The sequence below is a fragment of the Simochromis diagramma genome, unplaced genomic scaffold (genome assembly GCF_900408965.1).
Source record: "Simochromis diagramma unplaced genomic scaffold, fSimDia1.1 OVJJ01000150.1, whole genome shotgun sequence".
NCBI classification, from domain to species: Eukaryota; Metazoa; Chordata; class Actinopteri; order Cichliformes; family Cichlidae; genus Simochromis; species Simochromis diagramma.
The window spans coordinates 1097137-1121782 of NW_024387083.1; the positions used below are offsets into that span (position 1 = coordinate 1097137).

At 39.2% G+C, this 24646-nt stretch overlaps 1 protein-coding gene across 2 annotated transcripts; it reads right to left on the reverse strand.

The window, feature by feature from the left end:
• Positions 1 to 24646, reverse strand: grb2b (growth factor receptor-bound protein 2b). Of its 2 annotated transcripts, none has more exons than XM_040045822.1 (6): positions 24483 to 24646; positions 22828 to 22954; positions 6034 to 6131; positions 3552 to 3674; positions 2825 to 2993; positions 1 to 1440 (listed from the first exon to the last, which is right to left on the reverse strand). In XM_040045822.1, the coding sequence occupies exons 2-6, from the start codon at positions 22903 to 22905 to the stop codon at positions 1255 to 1257; spliced, it is 654 nt and encodes a 217-aa protein (XP_039901756.1). In that variant the 5' UTR covers positions 22906 to 22954; positions 24483 to 24646; the 3' UTR covers positions 1 to 1254. The 2 variants fall into 2 exon arrangements, with proteins under 2 accessions (XP_039901756.1, XP_039901755.1); XM_040045821.1 differs by having other exon boundaries at positions 22828 to 23086.

Sequence of the window (24646 nt, forward strand, 5' to 3'; positions counted from 1 at the left end):
TGTTTTTTTTCTCTCTACAAGTCTTAAAATCCCTTGCGTGGTTGTGAAATTCAGTTCTCCGACCTAGCTTCCCTCATGTTTGTGTCTATAGACTCGGTCAGCTACATTCACTGCCCTGGTAAAAAAGAAAAATGGCTGCAATAAATATATTGGCTTTTGGAAAGGTTGCTGACCTTTATGTACAGGGCTCTGTGTGACAGCTCTTGCAGCATTCATGGCTCTGCTATGCTGGTCAACATTAGCTTCCTGACAGGACTTCTTCAGAGAATCGACTTTACTTTCTCTGCATTACAGACAAAAACATTTTTCAAATGGAACTTGTGACCCTTTAAATGTCATGTGGTTTTATCTGAGAGCCCTCAGATAATGTAAAGGTTAAAAAAAACAAAACAAAATTGACAATTCATCACATTCTAGAGCTACTAGGTCTTATTCAGACTGACAGAAGATTGAACATAATTTACAAATGGAAAAAACCCCAAAACAATTTGTGATGAGAGGTAAAACAGACAAACACATACAAATATATAATATATATTCTTAAAAAAATGACTTCTCTCTATAATTGATTTATTTATGCAGCCTGAGGCTGATGTACAATTCTCTGCCAATGATCTTAAACATGGAGACTTTATGTATTGTTGATGCAATCATCTTTTCCTCTCTTCTTTTTGTACATTTCTAAAACAGTTTCTTCTTCTTTTTTTAAATTTTATATATTTTTATGTATTTTCTTTTCTTTAAAACAGAGTTAGGATTCATCAGTAGGCTCTTCATTCAGTTGATTAAAACAAAAAGTGGCAAAGAAAGCAGAACAAAAGAAAGGCAGACTGTTAGGAAGTTAAGGAGGAGACAGAAGCAGCTGTGGGAGCGGTTGAATCATTTGGTTATCTTCACGGTTGAAGCAGGACGCTAATGTATGCTGCATCTAGATTTCCCTCAAAGACAGTTCGGTCCTCGCTGAGGCGTTCACTGTGAACATTCTCAGCACATATAAAAGTTGATTTTTTTGCTCAGCTGTCACCCACACAGCGTCGCCCACGACAGCGTTGCTCCTGTCATTTTTATTCTCTGTCTTTCAGTTGTTTGCGTTCTCTTTGCTCCCATTATCGTGGGATGGCCGAGAGAGAGGTGGGAAGGGGGTTGGGTTTGGGAAGGGTGGGGTTCAGATGAGATCGAAAACGATGATGATGGTGGTGGTGGTGGTGGTGGTTGCTGTTGTGGTGGTGGTTGTTGTTTACATGGTCTGACTGTTTACATGTTCTGACTGACAGGCGTGACGTAGTTGCGAGGGAACATGCCCGTTTGGCCGTGGCAGCCTCCTTTCCACCAGTTGGGGTCAGAGTTGTCCAGGACTTGAATGAAGTCGCCGCGTCGGAAACCCAACTCGCCTTCCTCCTGGGGGTCAAAGTCGAAGAGCGCCTGCACATATGTGGGATTCTGCGGGATCGAAAGATGATGGTTAGCAAAACTGCAGCAACGGGGATGCAATGAAACTAAAGAAAAACACTGGAATCCACACTGACTCAACTGTAAACGAGACAAAATTCATGTTCTGAGCACCCTACACCCTAACGCCACAATAACAGACAATAGCCATGACTACAACGAATTAAATCAATTCTGTGAAGCTTCAAAAATCGGCAGTTTCCTTCATTTCATTTTCTGCTTTGTGATCTTTATGAAACCTCTGCAGTCTGCAGCTTTTGCTCACACACACTTGCTACCTCACTATGTCCTCTCCCACTACCTGCCTCTGACACCCACAGATACACTTGACTCTCTGTCAGTCTCTCTCTTCCTCTGGTTTACCTGCAACTTCTTCTCATCTTTTTAAGTTTGACTCATGTTTCCTCTTCATCCTCTGTGCAACTAACCCTGCAACATGTCCCTCAGTCTGCAGCTTTACCGCATCTAACACCACTACAAAACCACTACTGCTAGTTCAAGGTGACATCAAGATTCAATCCGAGCGTCCAAACACAGCTGCACGTTAACATGCAGGGTTGTCAGAGAAGAGATCATGTGTTACAGAAATAGTTGCTAGATTTTCATCTGACGTCTGGCTGCCATCTATGGTTTTTATACTGACACATTAGCCAAGAGTTCTTTAATAGCTTCAGAAGAGTATCATCTCCTCTAGCTGAAAATGCAACTGCAATTCTCAAATAATCAGCTGCTCCTTTCTAAACCTTGTTCATAACCAATTTGGAATCCAGGACAGCAGGTCACCTGTAGTCTGTGGACATTTTTAATCAACCTTCTGCCACAACACTGACAGCTGTGTTTCTACATATTCTCCAGTGAAAGAACAACATAACACAGTGTGATCAGGAAAATCATGCATCTGTATTACTCATCTCCAAAATATTAATGCAAATGATCTAAGCAAAAACATGTCCTCAGAATACACACATACAAATTTGAGGGACAGTTTTCCATTCTGCTTCAACATAACATTTCAGTTTTACTCATATACCTTTACACAGTCAGAAATCAAAGCAACTACCTCCACTCACACATGTGCACTGCATGATGTGCAAGTGAAAATGAAAAGTGCACAACTACATATTGGTCTTAATGGTTCTGCCCTCATGTGCGGTCCTTTTAAATCCGAACACTAAGATGCGAAACTCATGTCTGTGTCTAGAAAAATCTACGTACAGTAGTCTGTCAAAGACACTGCACCGCGTGTTTTTTTTTAGCGTTTTCTGCACCTTGTGCCACTGTGGTTTCAGTCTTTTTTTTTTTTTGGGGGGGGGGGGGGGGGGGGAAGAGACTTCCAACCCACAGCTCATTTCGCTATGTGCGTGTCATGTCTTACCTGGGGGACCTGCTCTATATCTCGAAGAAAGATCTGCTGATTGCGGGAGACTGAGTTCAAGCGGTGGTATTCCACCAAGTCATTGAGGGAGTTAAACTTCACCACCCATAGGAAATACTTTCCAGCTCCGTCACGAAGAACCTTGAAGTGCTGGACATCATTTCCAAACCTAGAGAAGGTCACAGAGGGGACAGTAAGCGACAACTTCTGACAGAAGTACCTAGATGGCCTGAAGGCAGTGCAAATTACACATACAAACCACCACTTATCAAATAGGGATGTCTGACAGCCTTGTAAGTATTAGTCAAATGAATCAACATGCTGGTAACAGATTGGCATTTGTTCCAAAGCAACTAACTGGAATCAGAACAGTTCAGACAGTAATTAAGATCCATATCTTGGCATCAAACTTTACATGTCGCCTACTGTTCTTTCCAGAAGGACAGAATGAACAAAGACAGACAAGAGGAAAAGTGTGTGTGTGTCGGCTGTAAAGTTAAGAACACTGAAGGCTCCGGTCCAACATGGCAAACACTGGCCACTGGAGGGCATCACTGAGACTTCACCAGAATAGGGAAGTGGCTTTGTTGATGACTCAAACATGCCAAATATGGAAACTTAGGAACCTGATCAAATGTCAGGAAACCATGTGCTGATATAATGATAATAGTAAACTGTATTTATAGATAACCAAGTGTGATACTAGTTGTTTCTATGTGATACTCACTTCACAGACAGAGAGAAATCCCCCGGTGCACTCTCGCTCTCTCTGATGAGGAAAGCGCCATCGTGCCTCTGTTTGTTTAGCATCTCCTCTGCTTTGGCACGGGGAATCTTCCCAAAGAACCACCTGGAGAGCAGAGAGGACTCAGTGTCACATGACCGATGATACAAAACACCAAGCTCTCCCAAAGGTGGCAGGCTTCAAGCCCAGTTATACAAGGAACAAAATATGACTGAGACTACATCCATAGAAAACAAACAAATAACAAAAAAAGCAACTTTTACTTTGTTTTTACCATAAACAACATCCTACTGAGTCACTTTGAACCCAGTCTGTGGAATTTGGCTACACAAGTCTTTCCTTTTAAGAAATGACTAAAAAACATGTTTCTGCAAGCTTAGGTTTAACACACACCGTTATTTATAGAAAGTTATTTATAAATCGGTATTGTAGGTCCCTTTTAAAACCTTATCTGATAACCTTTTACAGTAATATTGCGCAACCTCACTTGACTTTTGCATCTACTAAGCCAAAAGCGGTGTTTTACGAATACACAACTGAAGTAAGGGGAATGTTACGAGCACTTGTCAGGCCTATCTTCAAGAAAGGAAAGTGATCTCCATATTAAAATTAAATAGGTTCTGTTAATGATAAAAGGGACTCGTAGACTTTCGTAATCTTTCTAAAAACCACACATGAAGAGCAATGAAAACACAGCTTGACCTCAACTCTCACATTGGCTTAGAAATGAGTGACTCAATCTGAGGTTTTGAGATGTGTTTATTAGGTTTTAAAGTGCACTCTTTTTTTCTTTTTACACACTTGAACACAGAACAATGCTGGGATAATTATTTCCAGTAGTCATTTCTAAAATATAGCAAATCTGTTTACCATTTACCAACCGTTAAATCTGTTTACTAGTGAAAATAATGTTTGGTTAGAGAAGCTGGGTACAGCACTTACTGCCCGCTACTGTGTTCTATGCAAATTTATTAGACTATTAGCTTATCTAGCCCTACACAGATTCTGTACTAACAAGCTTGCAGGGTTAAGTCTGTTTAGGGTCCAGGTTGACTGAGTGGGACAGGCTGAGAAACGTTCAGCGCTGCAGTGCTTCTGTTGTGAGTGAAAGCAGCTTAATATATCACAGTGAGTGAGATTTATAAAGACTGGCAGAGAGAGGAAGAGAAAAATGGGAGACAAAGCAAGTGAAGGCTTTTTGCTTGTGTAAATAATTAAAAAGTATCGTCAGCCCAAAGACGAAATCTTGGCTCCTTTACACATCGGTGAAGATCAATAATGTAATGGCCAACTCTTAATCTGCTTTGTATCAGGCTTGGCAGGACAGTAAGCCTGTGCAGAGTCCCTTTCCCTATTTGATAAAAGTAATAGCAGAGCAATTACTGGAGCCAAGAAAACAGAAGCACTGGCATCAGAAACACGTCCACCTCTGTGAGAGGGAATTATTGAAACCATTTGTGTTCTTATTACATAACCGCATGGATAACCCACAAAACATCATTACTACTGGTAAGAGAAACAGAAATGCTCTTCTGCGAACTGCTGTACAGCACAGCTGTGTGTGTGTATTTCTGTTGGGGAGTGAGAGTGCCTGGTGCTTTGGCTCTTTATTTTCAAAACAAAGAAAACTCGATATCACTGCTGTCACTACCATTTCTACTTCACTACAGTATTGAATAGTTCAATCTGTAAACATTACAGTAAATATACAACCTGGCTGTCTTTCTCAGTGAACATCTGACTTGTGCCGAGTTGAAAGTGAGAAGTATGTACAACTTAGTAAGCTTGTCATGTTGACATTTAAGGAAAGCAACTGGGGAACAAATTCAGCAGTTTTTAGGTTCAGATGGCAGCAGATTAACTGTGTCTGAGAGGGCCTGCATAATATCTGCTCACAGCATGCTCATTATGAAGCAGATAAGGAAACATGTTTTTAAACAGGAAAAAAAAAAAAGTTTTTGGCCACACTGTTGAGAACCATCATACAATTATAATTATTGTTGACGGACTGAAGTACTACAGATGCATGAAGCCCAGCTGAAAATCGATTCCCCATAACAATAATAAAATTCTGCAAACACTTTAGTATTGTTGTTAAATCTGTACAAATGATAGGCAAACACACACTAAAGAAAAGGCTGATCAATAAGATCTCCTTTGAAAGCCACATCTGATAGCAATGCTGCAATAGGTCAATATTCAATTAACTGTAAGAGGCCTTGAGCACGTTAATAAAGAGAGAGCCAATTTGGCACTAAGCACAGGTCCAGAGGTAATTGTCCTCTTGAGGATCAAGCCAGGAGTGATCTCAAGGGCTCTCTCTTACCCTCACACTCGGTCAAGTCTGCTCAGGTTGCATATCACTGAACAAAAGCTCCCCTGTTCACGCTTCAAAAATCAGTTAATATGTCCAATTTAATGATTTGCTATGAAAGAGTACAGATGCATAAGTGACAATACTTACGGATGGGGTTTCATCTGTATGTAATTCTTGGGGATGAAGCCTTCTCTTCCATCCTGCTCTGCCTTGTACCAGTTTTGATCACACTCTTCATTTAATACCTGGTGTTGGAAAAGAAAAGAAACCCCAAAACAAAACAGAGAGGTCATTCAAGTTAAAATGTCAACAAATGAAAAGCAAACATAAATTGAGCCTTACGGCAACTGGTTTAATTTCCTGTTATGTCAAGGTGGTGATTGTACTGCATACTAGAGAAGCTTTTGGTAAATATTAGCAAAGTACAAAAAACACTGAGGCAAAAGCAGCCTGCAGCTTAAAACAAATGTAGCTTCAACCATAGATTTAAGCTGGCAAAAGAATAATGAATGTGTCCTAAACTTTAAAGCTATAGAAACTAACAAGCCAGTAATATCAGAGAGACACAAGACAGCTGTGAGGCCATTCAAGTCTGACAAGACAGAACCACAGTGCAGGTGTGCTGGGCTTGTGGTTCAACCATGTGTGTCACAATTTAATGTGCCTCTAAATGAATGCGTGTGAGGGAGGTTATGCAAGAGAAGAGGGGGAAAAAAAACAAAACAACAACAACCAAAAAATAGTATTTGGGCATTTCCCAATGTTAACCCCAAATCTTAATCTAAATGAATGTCACGTCACTTGATCCATTATTATTATTATTATTATTAGTCAATTACAGAGCCTTCCAGAAGTTTCATATATTTCTTGTCTCCGATTCAGTGCGATGGGAGTATAATGGTAGATAATGACTGCATCATGCTCGCCCTGACATGCTTTAAATGTGCTCAGATGAGACACCGTTTCCTGCCGAGATGGGGGGGGGTGTTGTAGGTGTTTCACAAATATTAGGAACATAACTGATGACAAATCTAACTGCAAAGACAGAGAACATCCTAATTTTCAGAAGCTACTTCAGAAAATACCTGTGACAGCATGTTGACAATTGCGCAACGATAGTGTGGCTTTTAACACAAGTTTTTTCGGTTTGTAACCCTGATTTCTGTGGGCAGAATCTGTCTCCATGATGTGTGTGTGAGGAGCACGCTATAGAATGCTACTGAACAATCCCCTGTGTTACGTTGCCTAACTGTGTTTGTACTCCATTCTCAGCAGCACAACGTGTTACTCTGAGATCATTGCACTCACATCTGTGCCATTCTAAACAACAGCAGGCAGGAACAAAAATTACTCTCAGAGAAGGGAGATGTAAATAAGGAATGCTCAAGAACTTTAAATCTCAGTGTTGCAGCCAAATATTAGTACTGGCCAATAATAGCATGTTGACTGAGATCGGCATATCAGCAGATAAGATGGCATTCCGAGATATCAGTGGCAGATATTTATCTGGCATGTTGCATAATTCTGCCCTCGCTAAATGGTCAACTGTGGGATGAAGAGCTGAGAAATTTGAAAAGGGATTCTTTGTTTCCCTGACACAAAGAGGAAAACTTATTTTAAAGCTAAGAATTTTGATGCTCCCCTACCAAACCTTCTTTACCACTCACCACTTGACTGAAACCGACAATTATAGAGATCTGTGAATAGCATAAAATACTGAGCATCAGATGCCCTGTAAAATAGACCCCAATAGTTGGGTCTCCATATCCTTGTGGAAAAGCCTTCGCTGATAATTTAGCTTCAAATATATAAGTTGAAGAATTACACTACATCCCTCCTTAAAGTTAATTATGCATTACATAACATTGGTACCATGTTTATGCTTTCAAGCAGCATCTTGACATGTAGGTTTGAAGGAAACTAAGCTCTAGCTTACAGTCACATAGCTTTTATGTGAATGACAACACAAAAAGGATTCAAATCCTATCCAAGAATGACTTATGCCCAGCACCAGCAGTGTATAAAGCCTGAAATGAAATAAATATGTGACACACATGTTACACAACCAAGCTGTCATTTGTTTGATTCTTTAAGAAGCTTTTAAGTAAAGCAGTACTGGCATTAAGCTCCACTCTGTCATCCAGTCAGAAATCTGAGTTGAAGGACGGTTCAGTTCTGAGCGAGTAACGTCTGCTAAAATCCCCCCACCATCTTGGATCAGACTTTCTTTGCATAATTTGGAGAAAATATTTTTAGCTAGAGTATGCACCCCATCCCTAATGCAGCATCACACATCAATGTGCCCCTCTATTATAGTCACATTTTCCCACTTTGCTGGCCCCCTCCCCTCCACTTAAATTCACAATTTACCCTTTGCCCATCCCCAGACAGCTGTCTTGTTGGCCCAGTGAGTGATGTGGGTCTATTTGCCTGCAGAATGCCAGCTGTCCCTCAACTCCCCAGCTGCTAACCCTGCACAAGACCAGCATTACTCAATGAGGGAGCGGCTTTAGAGAGTGAGGGGAAAAAAGAAAATGCAATGAAGTGTGGGAAGGTAGATGTGTCCATATTCGCATGTGCAACAGTGGATACAGGGAAAACTGTAGTACAATGAAGTACAAGAAAGAGTGACTGTGTTTTCCCTAGTGAATGTAGCACTGTCAGAGCTACAAGTCAAAGGGCCTTAGCCTCTGGGATGGATGCAAGCACACAAAACTGGCCTTTTAAGAACAAGCCTTTAGAAAGACAGACTACCCAGACTAATACTGTGTGGCATCATTCAGTTCTCTGCAAACACAAAGCTGAATAGTTACTGCAAGTGGAGCATAACAAGACAAGACAAAAAGGTGTTTAATCTGGTGTTAGGCTGTATGAGATTTTATAGCTTCTAATACAAGTTTTTCCAGGTCATCCTAGGTCTACAGAAAAATTCAGATCATAGATGTAAGACTAAATCCGAGAACAATATCCCAGTACATTTTATGGTAGGGAAAGTTTTTCCTGAATCACAAAACTTTATGATAGCAATGAAAAGAAGTGAGGGTGGGGGTCAAATCAACAGAGCAGATCTGGGGAGCACACATTCATGCTTCCTAAATAATTGATCACAAGTTACTGCATGGCCCAGACTATTGGATCAACTGACAGAAATTTGTAGAGCAACACTAGCAGACTAATATGCAGAAATCAAACCATTAACTGTATCACTAACAGCCAGGCCATGCTCAACTGAAACACCGTCAGTAAGAGAAGATTTAATGAAAAAGTCAAAAGCAAAGACTGATTATTACCCACGATATCTTTGAGATATTGGGAACGCCAAGTCAGTTTTGTAATACACTCACTCCATATACTGTACATCCACTGTACATGGTCGCATAAATTGTTGACTCACAGGGTGGATCATTTTGAGACCGAAAAAGCGCCCTGGGCGCACAATCATGAGCAACATGTGATGGCGCGAGTGACTGATTTGCCTGATCTATGTATGATGAAGTAGAACTCATCCAAGAAATCAGCATACAGTGTGCACCCTGTGGTTTCAGCAGTGCTGCGTATGAGGTAGAGGTGGCAAGAAATCTTAGTCGTCTTCTTCCCATCTACTAAAAACAAACATTAAAGCAACAAATACTGTAGGAGTACAAAATGTGCTCGTGTACTCTAGTGTAGGATGAAGAGTTGCCAACAAGTAAGAAAGGCAATGATTCATCTTCATGACCCAGGCTCAAGCCCACTTGTTTGCAAGCAGGCACTCTGCTGAAGCACCCTTCAACCCAAAGCAGCATCAGTCGTGCTGTTCAAGTCACCCTCCACTCTGACCCCCCTGAAGGAAAAAAAACTCGATTAATTGTTGCATGTAGATTGATATGAGCAAAGGAGACTGAATGTGCAACTGAAAATGGCATTTTACATTTCATTTTCAGCTAGGTGACAAGATCACATTAGATTCAGACATTAAAAACAATGGAGCCCCTTCACAATCAAATGCAGTAAAGTGTAGAGTAGGTTACAAATATATTTACCGGAATTAAAGTTAGTCACTTGTGAATCATGTCTCTTTTCTCTCACTGTAGAGACTGACTGTCTGCTAGACGCCACAACATGCCATTAGGCCTCCTGAACTCAAACTTAGAAAAAGAAAAAAAAAAGTCTAGTCTATGACTAAAGTTAATAACAGAGCACTGAGGTTGCTGCATTATACTGTATGCTTTAGTTTTTTCTTATACCTGTGAGAAAACAGTTAACAGGTAACAGTTAAAAAATGCATTCAAGTCTTAAAAACAATTTAAATTATCTCCAATGTTCAAGCAGCATGTCCCTGAGTCATAGAAAAACAGTCTGAGAAGCTTTTAAACTTTTTAAGCAAGGAAGTAAAATCATCTCACGTAACCTGAAGATGTGCTCGACTTTGTTAAAATTATAGGACCTCCAGCCACAAAGTTACCATGGTGAATGTTTAAAGAGGGAACTAACATGGTCAAAAAACTATTTATTAGTGGTTTCCATTTTAATGCTTCTGGGTTGGCTTTCAAAACTGAAAGAATGGCAGTCCACGAGGAAAAGCAGAAATAAAATATTTGCAAGGTTGGCAGTTTTTTTTTGAAACCATAGAGGAGACAACCACAGCATTCTGTCTGACTGTGCTTTTTTCCTGTCCAAGCTGAGCAAGTATTGTGCCATTGCATTTCTGTGGATGATACACATTCCCTCCCCTTCTCTGAAGATTTTTTTTCCCCTTTGTAATCCGATTGAACCACAATAGTTGTATGAGTTTCTATTTGAGACACAGGCAGGGGATTATCTCCTCCACAGCTGCCGCTATAGACTCCCTCCTCCCCCAGCTCTTTCCATCACACACTCTAAAATAATATACAACTTCCACCCACAAATTTAGAGCACACTATAAATGGATAAATGTCATGGCAGTCCTCAACTATTAATTTAGCATGTGTGTATAAAATAAAATGTACAATACAGTGAATAAATCCATGTCATAATGAGGCTTGCTGTGTTTCAATGCCCTTTATCTTCAGAGCCCAGTCATCTTTACAGAGGACGCGTATTTAGACTAATGTACAGAAAATGATGCCACATAACAGGATTTCTTCACTTATGCATAACTAAAAAAGGGCTGATGTTTTAAAAATAATCTGCCCTGCAGCTGCCAATGATTAAAAAACAACAACAAAAATATCAATGTACAAAAGGGGAAATGACAGAAACCATAATAATGGAAAACAAAATATAACAAGTAAATCACACTTGAATGTTTAAAAGTCTTTCACCTCTTCGCCACACTATCTGGGCAAATTCAACACTACAAATTAAAAATATTAAACTCGAGCCACAACATAAGGACAGTAAAGTCGATGGGACACACACCCATCAGGCATTGCCATCAGTGAACGTCATCTTATTTGCTGATAGGCCAACAGGCGCCTTATAGGCAAATTTTGACTGATAAATCCAAGTATCCCTAATGAAAACTTCAGAAATTAGGTACTAAATTCTTCTGTTATGTTGTTACATTGAGAGAGAAAACTGTTAACCAAAAGCTGCTGTGACTGTCTATCAGAGGGCCTGTACAACAATAGAGTCATCTGTTCATTATTGTGAGTATTTGATATGGAGTGTATGTAACGATTGCATGGAGATTACCTTAAATCCCAAGCTTTAAACTACAAAATGTACTTATGAAAGAGGAGAAGACACATCCACAATTACGATAGCATGAGTGGAAATGGTCATATAACCAAATACTGGTTAATACGAGAAAGTGAGGTACACTGGGATACACACGGCTGCTGCAGAAAAAAAACAAGTTGCTAAATAAAGCACATGTCTGCAAAGTCCACACAGGATTGCAATAAATCAGCAGCAGGGATTACCTTGGACTGCGGGTTAATCTCAATGTGCAGCAGGTCAGAGAGGGGCCCAGACAGAAACACAGACACGCTAAAGCTTCATCTGACCCTCACAGGCCAAAGACTAATGGATCTGCCATTGGTTCTAATGGACCTGATAGAGACTCATCTGTTTTCTGACTGCACGGCACAGGATAACCTTGGCATACTTCAAATATTGCTCTGTTATCTAATCAGACCAAAGAAAATTAGCAGTTACAAGAATAGTATACAGTTTTAATAAGCAAATTCACTGTAAGTCACGGGTAAGAAGACACTGTGAACCAAAGCTAAGAGCCTACATATTTTTGTTATTATTATTTTTTAAAAGCAACCCATTTGAAGAGGAAGATCATTTCCTGAAGTTTATAAGACAAAATAATAATAATAATAATAATAATAATAATAATAATAATAATAATAATAATAATAATAATAAGTAATTTCATGAACAAACCAAGCTCATTTCAAACCAACATGGCAGACTCTATAGATATAATTGTGCAGACAAAACTGAAAAGGTCAAGAAAAGCAGAAGCCCTTTGAGTGCATTATTAGGGTATGCATAATAGATTGATAGTGTGTGTGCCAAATTAAAGACTGTGCACAGGATCCTGAGATAGTCTTTAGAATCACCACACTAATGCATCACCGACCAGATACCCTACATCTGTTTTCAAAAGAGAGATAACAGTACTTTGAGACCGATGGAGTGACAGAATTAAAACTTCAGCAGATTTAGAGACGTTAAGGGGAGGGGGGGAAAAAAAAAAAAAAAAAAAAAAAAAAAAAAAAAAAAAAAAAAAAAAAAGAAGCTCAGAATGAGTTTGACCTCTTTTGCTCCCAGCAGGGAGGTAGCAGATTTAGAGCAGGGCAGGCAAGAGCCAAGAAGGCAATGAGTGTGCCCCTGATGCAAAAAGACACAGATTACATTAGATTCTAATAAACAAGGCTTGAAACACTATTTTAATTAAAACAATGCTCTAGGTCACTACCAAATGTGGAGCAAAGATTACAGGGCAGAAATTGTGCTTTCAAACACTCATTACACATCTAACCAGAAATAAACTGAATCCTGATATGTTCTCAAAGTGCTTTTACTGGCACATGGAGAATAACCAGTTTACATGGACTGAAAATCAGCAAATAAAAAAACAAAACAAAAACATTGTTTTCATTGTACCAATCTAGTATTCCTTGGGAAAGAAACAGAAACAAAGTTAAAGATGGACGCATTGTGTAAAAGGTAATGAAGAAAAAGAAAAATCTTTATCATTTCTGGAATAATGCATCTAGGATATAACTGTCAATAATGAGAAAACCCATACAGAACAGTCAATCTTTTTAAAATCATTAGAAAGGACCCTGTCATGATTAAACTGATTTTATTATACATACACATATAAAAGTAGAGAAGGAAAGCTCTTTCACACCAAGATGCTATTTATACCCGGTTTAATTCTCAGTGCACTCTTCCTTCTAATGGATGGAGCGTAAAAACCACAGATCTGTTGTGCAGTAAACAGACATGACAGTTTAGACAATTGTATCTATTAATAACAACTGTTGCACTTGAAGCAACAAGATTAGGCTAGTTGCAGTCCAAGTCCAAGGTGACTTTTTTGTTGTGCCAGTGAATACAGGTCACCATGGTCATATCAATTTTTGTGGGCCATCTCCTATGCTATGCACAGTGGGAACAAAAGCTGAGGACACCCAAAAGGGGTGGAGGACAGAAAGAGAATAAATTATAACTTTTGGTTTAAATACAGCTGTCAGTGTCTTTATGGTGCATCATCAGGGAGTGATGTGAAGATGAGAAATAGCGAGACCTAATTACAGCTCTCTAACTTAACACTCAGAGGGAATGACTAGTGAGAAAAAAAAAAAAAAAAAAAAAAAAAAAAAAAAGGAAAGGCGCAGGATCAGGCAGAGAGAGGAAAAACAAGAGAAAAAAAAAAACAAAACAGTGTGACAAGAGAGACCAAGAGAGCAAAATAGCTAGCTAGCAAGAAAGAGACGGAGAGGGAGAGAGCACTTTGAAGATTCACACTCCTTGTGATCAGCTTAGGAAAAGTCCTCAAGGGCAAATCACATAAAATGAGGCCATTTCTTTTTCAGTGCAGAGAGGCTACGTTTTCTTCTGCAAAGTGCACACGTTCTTTTTTTATGTGGTACCCTGTGAATTCACTGAAGGCTGCATCCAAGGGTTGTTCAGAAATATCTGCGACAACATCTAACCTGCACCTGCTGTGCCACTGAAATGGTTGAGGGCATACAGAGAGAAAAAAAAGATCAATTATATTATGTATTGTTAGGATAGACTGATAAGGGTATTGATGAAGGCTTTTCCATTTGTGGAGAGGGTGACATCAGTAATCAGTCAAGAGATTTGAGCTGGCTTCATTACTACTTTGGAAGACTGATTTAATGAGCCACACAGATTGCCTTTGCTGATTACTGAATGACCGAGCTAATGCGAGTCTATGATGGCCACATCTTTAGGGTATACGCACATTTCTTTTAGCAAATGCAGACGTGTAAGGAGGAAGTACCTATTTAAAGTAAGCATGGTCAACACTATTATCTCTTTATAAAGGGGACTTTTAGTTCACAGCTACAAAACGGAATGAGTGTCCATCACCTGCACTATCAACCATTTTAATTTCAGTGCAGTTTACTTTAAAGGTCTGCCCTTTAATAGTTTTATAACAACTTACTTTAATTAGCCACTTTTGACAGCTTCATATAAACCGTGTACTACTGTGCAATTAATTACATTTAATGATATAGTATTACATTTATGATCCACCCCCCACCCAAAAAAAATGAAGTTGCACTAACCTACTTTCTGCTGTCAATCACACAAAGCAAATGCCACGTGTCGCCACATTACATGTTGTCTACTCAGTCCCAAATACTTTGTCAAGTGGCTGAATATCAGTTGTGAAAGTGTGACTGCTGCGTATGGTCTACAGATGGCTCTTAGCACAGACAATTTATTGCACTAACAAGTTACTATCAAGCAAGGCCACAGAGAAGAGGGAAGGAGAGTGCCAATACAAGAGAGCAGATTTCAACTCAAGTGTTAGCTGCAGGCATAAGAGACTAAGTACACCATGGTCATTTGGGCAGCCATCAGCTCAAAGTGTGCACTCGCTGGGTCAACTGTATGTGAACTGTTCAGACCTGCTGTTGTGTATTGACTCTGAACAATGACAAAGGAACAGGACAGGAAAAAGGCTAGTTCAAACACACTTTCCTCCATTACTAACCTTAGGCAATATTTGCTCATTTAACCCCCCCCCAGCCTTATCGCTATCCATTGGCACCAAACAAATGTGTGCTGTCACAAGAGGAAAGTGGTAACTAATGTTGACTCCCTCAAGCTGACCACTGACCCTTTTTGACTGTAACATTATGTCATTCATGAATGCAGTAATGCACCTAGCTCTTCCAATGACTTGTAGAATTTAATATTGGTTGAGCCTTAGCCTCTAGAATGCCTTGAATAAAATAACTTTACATCGCATAGATTATATTTTAATGTCACTAATGGGATTTTTGCTTTGCAGACACCAGTTACAAATTGTACTTTAAAGAAACATTAATGATAAATTGACTTAATCGACATAACATTATTGAGAACCATTTGAAATTGAACAAAGAACAGAAAGGCAGAGAAGCAAATAAATACATTTATCCAATCATTCTCTACAGAAATTCAACACTTAATCAGAAAATAGCCTGCTCCTGCACAAATCTGATCTCAATACATGCAGTCTCCGAGACGACACAGAGATCCTACAAGTCTCTGGCAGTGTAAAAGTCAAATTTCTATTAAAACAGCATGAATTTATTGACCCTTAAGCTAGTCATAGTCAAATTCAGCACTGGTTTACAAAGATGGCCAAGAAATACACAGTAAAGCGCGGCCAACCTAAACCCAATGATGGAAAGGAAAATAAAAATAGCAGTATTTGGATCCTGAGAAATCTTACAACAGCTCATCAGTTTTTTAAGTTAGACTTATCATTTCAAAATATTCAAGCATTAAAAGATAGCACTGATATATATATTTTTTCTCCATTTAGTGGTCAAGAGGACAAAAGGAAATCAATTCCCTAACTTGCGACGAGGGTGTCATTAAGCAGCAGAGACTGTGAGAAAGCAGTCAAGTAACTGGCTAAACGCTCCATCTTCCTTTATTATGCAACTCCTAAAAGAAGAACAGGTTGTTACAGAGGGGTATTAATAGAGCAGTTTTTGAAAAAAAAAAAAAAAAAAAAAAAAAAAAAAAGAGCACAGGCAAATAATTTGACAATTCTACAGTGAGTATGGTGAGCACCTAGGTTTATCTATGTCAGAAAGGGCAACGCCTGTACTTTTCTTTGTAAACTCAGTGTTACAGTGTAATACATGCACACTGTGCTGCTGGAGTTTGCTGTGGAAACACAGGAAGTTGCTGGGGGTTGGAAGACACATCAAACAGGATGTGAAAACAGCTAAGCTTTAGTATTAACAAATCATATAGATGCATGGACATGCTAATAGGCCAGACTAGACAACTTTACCACAGACTGAGCAAAGTATGATTTAAAATAGGTTTGGGGCACCAGGACAAAGTGGGTGGGTGGTGATAATACAGTTCTTTGAATAGAAAACCACCTTAATATTCAGATTACGTCAAAACCAAATGTTGTGATCTAAATACACCCAAAATTTAGAACTTATGAGTAAACAACAGCTTAAACATATTTAGAGAAGACCTTCATGTAGCTAGCAGAAACTGACCTGATAAGGGAAATATATGAAAATGTGGTGAGGAGTGTTCACTGACAAATGCCAAAACTAACTCATTCTATTCACAAAGTTTCTTTCTTTCAAAAGGAAGTTCAAACTGCAGCATATATCATCAACCCTACGTGTCAACAAGTCTTTGAATGCACACTCTGTATTTGATTTCTCAGCATAATATTAGTCCTCTCCTTTGTTGGCAGATACAAGACATACAATTTCATTAATGCCCGAAATGTGATACTGACAGAGTAGCATAACTTAAACTCTTGCCTACAGATTTAAAACTTATTTAGTTATTTAAAGTGTTGTCAGAGCATATTTTACAGTTGCAGTTCAAGGATATTTTAATGGGAGACAATTCTGCAAACTAGGAGGATGGGCAAGCTTTATTTATTTATTTACAGAAGAAATGAGAACAAGTGTGCAGTGCTGGGGGCAATGACCAGATCTGACTGTAGCCTCCTCATGCATGCTGCTTTGCCTCTAGATGTAATTTCTGACACAGAAAACTGACTAAAAAGAATCGTGTGTGTGTGTGTGTGTGTGTGTGTGTGTGTGTGTGTGTGTGTGTGTGTGTGTGTGTGTGTGTGTGTGTGTTGAAAAAGTAAAGAACACCAACATCTGTAACTGAGACAAGAACCACAGTTAAAAATGACACAAAAATGCTGGAAATACAGTAAGCTGTCAGATATGGTATCTTCCCCTTTTTTGTCTATGCATGATGGGAAATCACACTGTGAGACCAAGCTAGTCTGCACTATGCAAATTTGTCATGGGCCCACACACAGCACACTTGTACTGTGAGCCATTTTACACATAAAATCATGCCAGAGAATTATGAATCTCTGAAAACACCTAAGCATGGGTTTAAGTCTAAACGACTAACCTCTCTGTACGGTCAGATTAAGAGAAGTTGTAACGATGAATTGCAAGGCTAAAACAGGAAGGTTGTTGTCACAGCTTCGTCTGCCATTTGTTGATAAGGAGCAAATAAGAAGAATAAAGAGTCACAGCCTTAATTTTAACAGACAGTAGTTTATAAAATGCATTTAATTTTAGGTTGCTTCTTTAAAAGAAAACTCTGTTTATAACAAATACAACAAAAAACAAAGAAACTGCAAAACAAATGTTCTGTGAAGAAACACTGGAAGGGTAGACCATGTCTTATGTCACTCTATTTCCCAACTTACTAACCTAGAAAAATGAGACAACTCAATGTTGGTGTATGACTCCATGCTGCAAATTACTCGGAAGCAGAATAGGGAACCAGATGGGCTGAACACAGTGCTCGCTAGTTGGCTGACAGTAATAGAATATGACTTCTAAATATCTTTGTGACAGTGGACAAGATAAGACTCCTTTTAATGTGATTGATATTCTTAAATGGGTTGCTGTAACAGTTGCTGTAACAGTATCAAGAATGCAAACAGAAATAGCCTAACAAGGGGCCAGCCAGTTTATGCATTAAAAAACAAAGTAGTATGACTGACCACAGTAAACCACACTAGTGAAAAATAATCATTCCTAATAAATTTGCATCAACACACAAAACTGAATAAGCTTTTTTTTGCTGTAGTATGGCATCATTCATCACAACTTTCATCTAGTTAGAAAACTTTAATTTGATGTACTGATTTGAAAATTAGCCATTGTGCCAATTGAGTTAAAAAGTCAGCACATGTGGTGGGTGTTCAGGCCAAAGCATCTTATGATCCAAATGCAATTCTAATACCAATAGGATCCCCCCCCCCCCCCAAAAAAAAACAACAAAACAAAAAAAAAAAAAAAAACAAAAACCCCAAAACACTGTACCAACTGAAACTAGCCCTGCACACCAAAGGTGCGTTTAAAACCAGTGGAACAATTCCCAACACTGGGCTAAATGCTGCCTGGACAAAAGCTGGGAACTATTTTGAAGCTGATTTGATAAAGATAAAAGTCGTTTTATTCAAAAACTGATTTTGAGACTCGTTTTCCAAAGGGCCACAATGTAAAAATACAGGCAAACCATCTCTGCAACACCATCATATTAGGTGTGTATTAATGTTATAGCAGCTAGTACTAGAATTTACCAGTAACATTAAGTCAAACAGGCAATTCAGTAAAAGACTACTGATTTTTATTCCAAGTATATCTGGTACTGCACCCAGAGCTCATACACCACTAGATGATTATTTTGACATTTGTGGTTAAGAATGTTTCCTTAGATGAGACGCTGTTTAAAAACGCCAACGTGAGGCCACCATCTCCGAGTGATACTGAAAATGGTGTAAAGTTAAGGATGCTACATACAAGCAAAGCCTTAACACAGGGCTGCTCTCTCATGAGTGGGACCCTTTGTCCTTAGAGCAAAGCTGTTTAGTATTAGTATCAGCAGCCAGATAGCACTGGTGATGGAAGCAATGGAGCCCCAACTAATATAGTCCACCTCAGAAAGGCTCTCTTTATATGTATGAAGTATGCTGTGTTGCATCAGGCAAATCAATGTGTTTAACAGTTTAGACCTCTCTCTCTTTCTTTTTTTACCGTAATGTTACCAATTAAGACGGGAATTTGGTATTAATGTTTAAATAACTTATGTAATCAAACTGTTTGACTCAAGGCTGAGAGTAAAGATCAGAGTGAGGTAGTCAGAAAGAGACAGACCAACTTGCGCATCTTCATTTCACTAAAATGACTGTAGCTAATGCAAAACAGTAGATAGTTTACAGACTGACATAAGGCTGGTTGGTCAGTTATGACTGCAAAGGCTGATCTTCAAGGACTTGGGACTATCCTACACTTAAAAGACAATGACAATATGCACAACATCCTGCTCTTACAGGTTTAACATTGTGCCACTTGCATAAAACAAACAGAAAAAAAATTAAGACTAATTACTAGCTCAATCACGAGTACAGGCTTAACTGACAGTTATCAACGGCAGCCACATAGTTACATCGTTAATGTCCAGCAGGCTCTTGAGTGGAAAAATTAAATCTAATACTGGATTCTTGGACTAAAAGAGATTGTAGACAACAAAAAAAGATTTGAGGACACAAGCTGAGACCACTACCATTAGACTTCTGTTAGACTGACCCGGAGCAAGGCTTTAAGGCTGGAGCTGATGAACCGGATTTGCACAGTCCAGTGTGACAGCTGCTCCACATCGAGCCTGTGAAAGCACAAAAATGTGTCCAGTGTGACCCTGCTGAGTGCTACACAAATATCCTGAATTGACACTCAGCCAAACATGGACTGGGGTGTGGCCTCCACACCTAGAAGCCAAAGATGACGGCCTCTACAATTCAATGAGTTAATCAGTGGCAAGACAAGGCCTCTTCCTTATCAGGAGAGGCCTTGGAAAACGTTCAGCTGACTATTGGAATTCTGTTGCCTAAAAACACCCACATGGTACACACAGAAGAGGATGGGGTGAAAAGCCAAAAGTATTACAGCTAGAGACCAGTATGACGACCTAATCACCTTTTTGTGACAGAGGCTAGTTCAGGCTGCAGACACTCTCTAAATCCAAGGGACCAGCATAAAGATGGATGAGTAGACAAAGCCTTTAAAATGCTCAGTTGGTAACATCCTGCCACTGGATAACATCCAGGACTGCGGCATTCAAATTCCAACTTTCAAGGGCCAGGCCAAGGCAGCAACATGGACTGCGTGAAGGTGGTAAATCTCTCATCAGGTCCTGGACACTTGAGAGGCTCATCAATCACTCTGAAAAATCTCAATAAGCGGTACAGTGCACGATGAAGTTATTTTCACACTACAGCAGAGATGGTGAGGACAAAAGCGATGAGACAACCCAACCCTGAAAAATCCCCCCATCATAAGAAGCCAGAACCCTGCTACAGAGATGACTGTGGTGAGGTCAAGTAAACAAGAAGGCAGTTCTCAGTTGAAAAAAAAAAAAAAAAGTTCAAACACTACATGAAGCACCGGATCACCCACCTCTCACACTGTGACACAGTAAGAGAGGGAGGTCTTGTTGAGCTCCAGCAGTGCAATCAGTGCAGATTCTCTGAGGCTCTTTTCTCAGTTCTGTTGTGGCTCTGTCAAATTTCTGTAGTAAGTATGTCAGCTCACCATGACACTTAAGCTAAATTCTGCTAGTATATTTGGCTAAATTTGTTTGACAAAAGAGCTTGCAGCAACTGCAGCCCAAGTTACACAAGCATCAGATATTTTCCAAATGAAAACTAGGCAAATTAATGGGAACGATCTTGATGAGGACAGCATTCCAAAACAACCATGTAACATTTAAAAAGCGCTTTCAAAAGAGTTTACTCAGCACAGTCCACACTGAAATAAAGAAATGTGCTCAGTGACATGCTCCTCCACAGGTCACATAACTTAAGATTATATACAATCATTACTTAAATTCCCAGAGGTAATGCCAATTAATCTCATTTCAGTAGTCAATCTCATTTTGAGATTCTGGGCTCACTAAAGCTCAACAAAGCAAGTAAGACATCAAAGTGGAGCATGCCTCCGTGTGTGTGCGAGGGTAACTCAGTGAATGACAGGAGTATGTTCCCCTTTATCGCAAGTTTCCTGAGGGGGAAACATTTAAAGCTTAGACTAATGCACAACTACTGAGGTGAGTCACAAAAGAGGAAAAAAACTGGATAAAAGAGGATGAAAGAAACTGAGGGGGGGTATCTACAAAAATCATGCCAATTCTTTCATTCAATTCCACAAAAATTAACAATTGGTCCTATGGGCAAAGCAGCCAAGAAATGATTCAGATGAAATATGGACACTGCTCGGGGCAACATTCATCCTGACTTTCTTTCCCCGTTTTACAGTCCTTTTCTGTTGAGACAAACTGTATTACGTTTATTTCTGTAGCCTTTATAGCTGTGCACTTACAGTATAGTACCCCATGGTCATCAACTAGTGTGGAACAATGAATGAGAACATGAATAGTTTTCTTTAAATTTCAAACCTGCATACCCGGTGGGCACGAAAGTCAGACATTTTATATTCTTCAAAGACATAAATAACATATTTTATGCATTATGAGGAATGGAAAAGTAAAATCTAAGGTTCGAAAATTACAACAGAAAAAGGAAGAAGAGAAAACAAAAACCCCAAAATAAAATGTTGCCATATGTGTTCGATTTTTCTAAGTGTCTTTTACAGAAGTACGTGACTTTCCCAGTCACTAATGCATGCATTTAATGTTTAATTATGTAAACTGAAAGAAAAAAAACCCCATTTCCTATTAATTTCTTGGATGGAACTCATCCATCTGGTGAAAAGCTTGAGATTTCTTGACAAGACAGCTGGCAGTAGAAATTAGTGAAAAAGTTCAATAATTCCTCGTCTCATATGCAAATTTAATAGAACTTATATTTAGCTCAGTGTTTCCTAATCTGACTTTCTCTCTCCCTCTAGGCCTCTCCCCTCCTGCTGTGATAAGAAGTCTTTTCAAGACTCTGCTCAAATCTCTTTTTCAGGGAAAACGGCACCCATTCCCCTGACAGAACCGTCAACTTGTCTGCCAAAGCTGACTGCAAAGTAAAACTAAATGATAAAAAAAAAACAAAATAAAAAAACAAACCCTCAAACAAAAACAACCCCCACCCCCAATAATGAACTACAAAATTTGGCATGTTGCATGTTATTGCCCCTAATTTCATTCCACCTATATCACAAAGCAAAGCAGACCTTGCCCACAAAAGCAATTTACTGTGATGAGGAAGACTTGACCACAGGTTTATATTACTAGTCCATAAAAGAAACCTTTACAGCTTTTATCTCTTATTGTGACTTCTCAAAAGTCACATTGATGATGTCCATTTACAATAATTGTCTCTTTGTAGGCGTTTTCTCTACTATTAGAGGGCTCTAACCCTACAATATAAAGTGCCTTAAAGCAACTGTTGCTGTGATTTGGTGCTATAGAAATACATTTAATTGAATAATTCATGATTTTAAAAATAGCAGAAACATTTAACCATAAAGGTTATGCCATCAAATGTAAATACCAAGCATATCACATGACAGTGGTGAACTTTGGATATTGAGCTACATCCCAAACTACCTGATGTGTTAGATTTTGTTTCCTTCTATAATAGCCCACTACTGCCGAGATTTCCCTTTATTGGCACTTTTACTCAACAGTGCCAGTAATGGATAAAAACAAAACCTTAGGGCAAGAATACACCTTACAGAGTTTCATAATTATGAGCAAAACAGACAAATCTTAACATTTAATGCTCAAATACTTGTCACTGACCTTGAGGACATCTCCACGTTTGAAACTAAGCTCATCATCAGCAGTAGCTTTGAAATCGTATTTGGCAATGGCCTCCATGGTCCTTAGAGCGTTCTGTAAAACTGCTTATCTGCAGCCGTTTCAGTGACTGAAGAGAAAAAAAAAATCTAAAAAAATGTATCCAGGCTTCTGTGATCAAATACTTTCTCTGCGTCTCTCCTCCTGTCAATGACCCGTTCCCTTAGGTTTGAGACCTCACATAAAGGTGGCAGAAAGGTACCTGCAAAAAAACAAACAAACCAAAAAACCCCAACGTGAACAAATATAACTAAACAGGCAAATGTTAACCCACGAAGCAAAATTAAAATAGTCTATATTGCATTTTTAGTCTTTAAATTTTCACTAAAAATGCATACTGGACATACAATTCAACTTTATCCCCATTTGACTTCTGAACAGCCTCCAAAACACAGCACAATTTCATGACCAGTGGCAAAGCTCTAACCAGAAATTTTTAGAGGATAAGGGAACAAAGTTCACTCTATCGAGTGTCAATTTCAACAGACCTTCCAGACAGCAAACCACCTGGCCCGATCAAAGATAAGACGGTGGTTACTTAAGTAGAGATGACAGTGATACGCTGGCTAAACCTACGGCTATTTAGTTAAACAGATAAAGTTAAGCTATCTAATTAGTTTGCTGCTAATATGCTACCGTACAGCCCTGATGGGCTTTCGCTAATACAACCGTGCGTCTAATAAGGCCTTTAAACCTGACAGTCCACCAGATGACCACAGAGGAACACCAAACGGATGAGAAATCATTTTTCCTCTTTTGAAAATCTGCATTTCCCTTTTATTTTTGAGAACCTAACTATTGGGCAATAACAAACGACACATGACATATTCTAGAGAAAACGAGTTGCCGTCATCGGCTCATCAAGTCCAAAACGTTACTACATTCGCTTTCGTTTGTGTCTTTTACAGTAACAAAACGCCAAACAACTCATCGCTAGTCAGCGTTACCGAAAACAAAAGAACAAAAGGCATCGTCGCTGTCAGAGGTGGCATTAGGCTTAGTATTAAAAAGGGAAGCTTGAAGTCCAAAGGCAGACTGTAGCTAACCTTAAACATGACAACCTTCTCACACGCCCATATTATTGTGAAAATTATGTGGAATTTTTTTTCATTTCAAAAAGGGCATGGAGAGCAACAGAGTATGGTTTTATACCTCTTTTTTTTTTTTTTCCTTTTAGTCGCGCTCGAGTGAATCGATTCCGTTCCAGCCAACAGACTGCGCCCACTGTTCTAGAACGCTACAGCTAGCATACCGGCTAACGGTCGGACAACAATAACTGCGATGCAGTATGGTTATCAAACCCGAACCTCAATTCTTCCGCACCGGACCATCTGACATCGACATCACTTAAAGCTCGTGGCTGGTCTGAAATAAGTGTGGGGTGTTTCTTAGCACCCGAGGCCTAGTCGCTAGTTTAACGCTAGCATATGTGGAAAGGAAGAAAACATCTTTTTTTTTTTCTTTTTTTTTTTTAACATAGCGCAAGCTGTTATTGCTACTGCTAGCCCAGCTAACGTTACTGAACTTCACTAAAACAGCGTCATGAAATAAAACAGTACACAACTTTTGAGCTGACAAAACGCGTACTGAAAACTCACCACTTTAGATATTCCGTTTCGATAGTGTCACTGTATTAAAAAAAACAGCAAAACTCTGTCGTGTAATTATCCACTCCCTGCTTCCTCTAGAGGCAACCAGCAAGGTACGTGTGGTGTCGCTTACACCCGTCCTAGAAGCCTAAAAAACTAGCCACTAGCATAAG